Consider the following 3,971-nt stretch of genomic DNA (forward strand, 5'->3'; position numbering starts at 1 on the left):
TGGGGTGTCAGGCATGGGGAGGGGGCAGGCAACAGGGGTTTGTTTTTGTTGTTTTTGTTTGTTTCTTTTTTTTCCCGAGGGGAAACTAGGAATGGAGAAATTTACATGTAAATAAAGAAAATATCTAATAAAAAAATAATATTCTACTTTATCCTTCAAAATCATGTAAAGTTAACTGGTTCCCCTGTGAAGTTAACTGGTTTCCAAGCATGATGGTATTTTGTTTGCTATTAGTATCTCTTTTTAAACTTCAGTCAGGATTCCAGGTGTTTATATTAATTCCTGTTCAGCTTTTAAAGTGTAGTTGGGCACAAATGATTTTGTGTCTTCTCCTCCCCGTCTCCATGGATCCTTTTGTCTCACCATCCTATATACTAGGACTTTAGGCCTTTGCCACCACACTTGGGTTATGAATGTTGTTTAAGAGAAGGAAATTGTTTCTATCTTGCTACAGAACACAGTGTCTGAACATCTTGAGAAGTGTTATTCCAGAGATCAGATCTATATTTATGTGGGAGATATTCTCATCGCACTGAACCCTTTTCAGTGTCTTGGTCTTTATTCCACCAAGGTATGTGTGTGGTTTACATTCCCTTTGTACAAATAACTCTAGTAGTCAGACTCTTCATTTAAATGAATGCCAGCAAAAAATATATATATTAGTCAGTCCTTGAAGAAAATTCTTACAAATTGGTCATTCAAACAGATATGTAAGAAAAATATATGAAATCAATGTAAGTAGTATTTGTGGTCTTTTTTTCCAAAAGTACATGTGAGATTGTGACTTACATGCAATTTTCCTAGTAACAGCCTATTGGTAAATGATGCCCAAAATGAGTATACTTAATGTCTGTCTCTGCTCTGAGCATTGGAGAGTCAAATTATAGCTATACCATCTATACAGAGGATACATAATGGCTGTAAAATTTGTCATTGTGAAATTTTAAATTTCTCTTAACATATTAATTGGGATCATTGCTATCATAGAATAGCTTTATGAGTAAAAGAATTTAATTATCAATTACTCAGCCACTAAAGCTTTAAATATAGAATTAAATAGACTGTTTTTCATTTTTAATTAGACCTATTGTCTTTTAGCTATTTATTCATTTTAAAACATTATTTAACATTGTGCCTAATAGCTCATTTAAATGCTGATCTAAAATATACAGGATAAAAATATGCTTACAAGCATTGGCCTGGGCTGTAAAAAAAAGGTTGAGCTTAGTAAAATTCTGCTCTCAATTAATGGTACAATTTCATACAAATCAAGTGAGATTATGTAAATTAAATCAAGAGATAGAGAAAAGATGTCACATGTCAGACATTATCATATCCAAGAAGTAGTCAACAAAAGAATTTCTTATTTCTTATTTATAAAGTTTTTTCATGTAAACAAATAATCACATTTTGAAGCCTTAAATTGGAAATAGCATACAGAATCATTTAAATGCTACCACCCTGTCACTCTGTCATTTCATGTTATATCTCATATATGAACTAGTTTATACACACATATATATATATATAAACTGTGTATACTTTATACATATATATACACACATATATAATACAACATACATACATACATACATACACACATATATACATACATGAAGAACATATGTGAATAATGGTGAATAATGGCTCTGGTAGATTTTATTATATCATTGGCTTTCAATACTAGATCTCTCTGTATAAATAATCTATTAAAACAGAAACAAGTCAAAAAAGCTCTATAAGATTTATCCACTTTAACTGCAGCTTTCTAAGTTGTATATTGGAGCAAAGAGAACTGCCAACCCACCTCACATTTTTGCAATGGCTGATTTGGGATACCAGTCTATGGTCACATATAATGCAGACCAGGTAAGGCAGGCTTTCCCACATCCCTAACTTCACTGAGAGCCACTGAGTTTCCTAGGATGCAGTCTTCTCATGGCTTCTTTTCTGTTCTGTGCAGTGCATCATTATTTCTGGAGAAAGTGGTGCTGGCAAGACAGAGAGTGCTCATCTTCTGGTTCAACACCTCACTGTGCTTGGAAAGGTAGAATTATTTTTTCCTGTCATAATAGAAATATTTGTGTGTTTCAAATAACTAATTATATTAATATTCACTAGCTCCCATACTTGATAATACATGCAAATGATGAAACATGATTGTTACCATTTGAGTTTTAAAATATAACAAACAGTGGTGGGAGCAATCTCAGTGGTTAAGAGCATATTCCCTAAGCCTCAAGTGTGGGAGTGTTTTGTAGAGCTATCCACTGGAACCGTGTCCTACAACTCTCTGTTTTGATTGGTTGTGGTTTTCTTTTATGATCTCTGTCTGGTGCAAAGAAGGGTTTCCTTGGTGAGGGGTGAGTACCACACTTAACTGGGTACAAGGACAAAAGTTTTATAATATTTTAGAGATTATGTTGGTTTAGTAACTTAGTAATTATAAATTCTCCTCCAATTACAGTGTCTTCGTGGCACTGCGTAGTTAGCTAGGTTTCCAGTAACAGGCATAGTTCTCTCTTCTGTTAAGTGGGTCAGAAGTACAATTAGAAGGCTGTTGATTGCCTAAAGGTATGCAGACCACTATTGGACCCTTAGACTATCGTTCTGTGCTGATCATTGATGTGGTTCACAGACATCATAGTAGGACTGTTAGCTCTTTCCTTCCTCTGGAAGCTTGCATAGTTCTCTCTCATACCATGAAAGCTAGTCCTTAAATCAGTTTCAGTTCAGAGGTCTCAGGGCTGTTTCTCAACTGCATGATGCCTTGAGCAATAGAGACTACCCACCTCTGGGGAAAGACCAAGGGTAACAGCCAGAGGCTGGATGCTTTGGGAATCTCCTGGACAGCCCTGTCAAACAACTCAAAAAAATGAGTTTCCCCTGTCTGGCATTAGAGTTTGGGGTAGGTAGTTTTGTATCTTGGAAGAAGCAAGCTCATTAAAACTATATTTGTATAGTTACATGTATTATAATTTTTTAAAGCAAGTAGTCAATAGTTTGATTCCTTGTGGCTTTTTCAGGCTTTCTTAATTTTGTTTTACCCACCTCCCTCCGACTTCTGTGTTTATGTCCCTTCCCCTCTCTAAAACGGCTCCCCTTTCCGTTTCCCCTGTGAGATCATTTATATCCTGCTGTCCCACGTACCCTGCTTCTCCAGAAGCAGTATTAAATGGACATTAGTGTGCCAAGTTGGAGGGAAAGGAAAGCTGCATGAAAAGGCAAAAGAACCATACTAACCAAACAGTTTTTTAAAGTACAAATTCAGAGCACTGTGTTCTTCCTGTCTTACTACAAGGTTCCAGCAGTAAAGAATATCTTTAAGGAATGGTGACAGACAGACTCATGGAACAGATTAGAGTCTACACATACTTTATTTTGTCAAAGAGGGTTAGTCACTTAATATAATGAATTTTCAAAATATAGTGTTGAAGAATTTTGTGTGCTCTCACAAACAAGGGAACCTCAGTCTAGACCTCACATTATAGGAAGCTAACTTAAAATAGATATTAAATATCAGTTGAAAACCACAAACTATAAACCAAAACAGGGAAGGTTATGGTGGTATTACACCGATGAACACAACACAAACAACACAAAATGCACAAATCACAAAAGGAAGATTTTGTGTCAACTCTTTTGGTATTGTTAAGAGTTAAAACAAACACCTATGGGCCATCCTCTCTCCAGTGAGTTCCTAAGCCAGGAGCAGCCACCTGGGAGGCAAAGGCCCCACGAGTCGCAGGGGAGCCGCCAGGCCACAGGGACAGGATCCTCTCAGCTTCCAAGTAACAGAGGTGGATCAGCGACCTTAGCCGCCTCTGCCTTGCACGTGGAGAGTCTGCCTCCAGAGATCACTGTGATCCAGAGTCTCCAGTGAGAGCTGCCTTCCTCTCTCCAGTGAGTTCCTAAGCCGGGAGCAGCCACCTGGGAGGCACAGGCCCCACAAGTCGCAGGGGTCTTGCAGG

The 3,971-nt window shown here is 37.3% G+C and overlaps 1 protein-coding gene across 1 annotated transcript in view; it reads left to right on the forward strand.

The window, feature by feature from the left end:
- Nucleotides 1-3,971, forward strand: part of Myo3a (myosin IIIA) — a 216,471-nt gene that overhangs the window by 92,218 nt on the left and 120,282 nt on the right. The window contains exons 11-13 of the mRNA XM_031369160.1: nucleotides 455-571; nucleotides 1,765-1,869; nucleotides 1,964-2,047. Coding sequence (XP_031225020.1) covers nucleotides 455-571; nucleotides 1,765-1,869; nucleotides 1,964-2,047 — 306 coding nt within the window. The remainder of the gene's footprint in view (nucleotides 1-454; nucleotides 572-1,764; nucleotides 1,870-1,963; nucleotides 2,048-3,971) is intronic.

The sequence above is a fragment of the Mastomys coucha genome, unplaced genomic scaffold, assembly GCF_008632895.1.
Source record: "Mastomys coucha isolate ucsf_1 unplaced genomic scaffold, UCSF_Mcou_1 pScaffold15, whole genome shotgun sequence".
Taxonomy (NCBI): domain Eukaryota; kingdom Metazoa; phylum Chordata; class Mammalia; order Rodentia; family Muridae; genus Mastomys; species Mastomys coucha.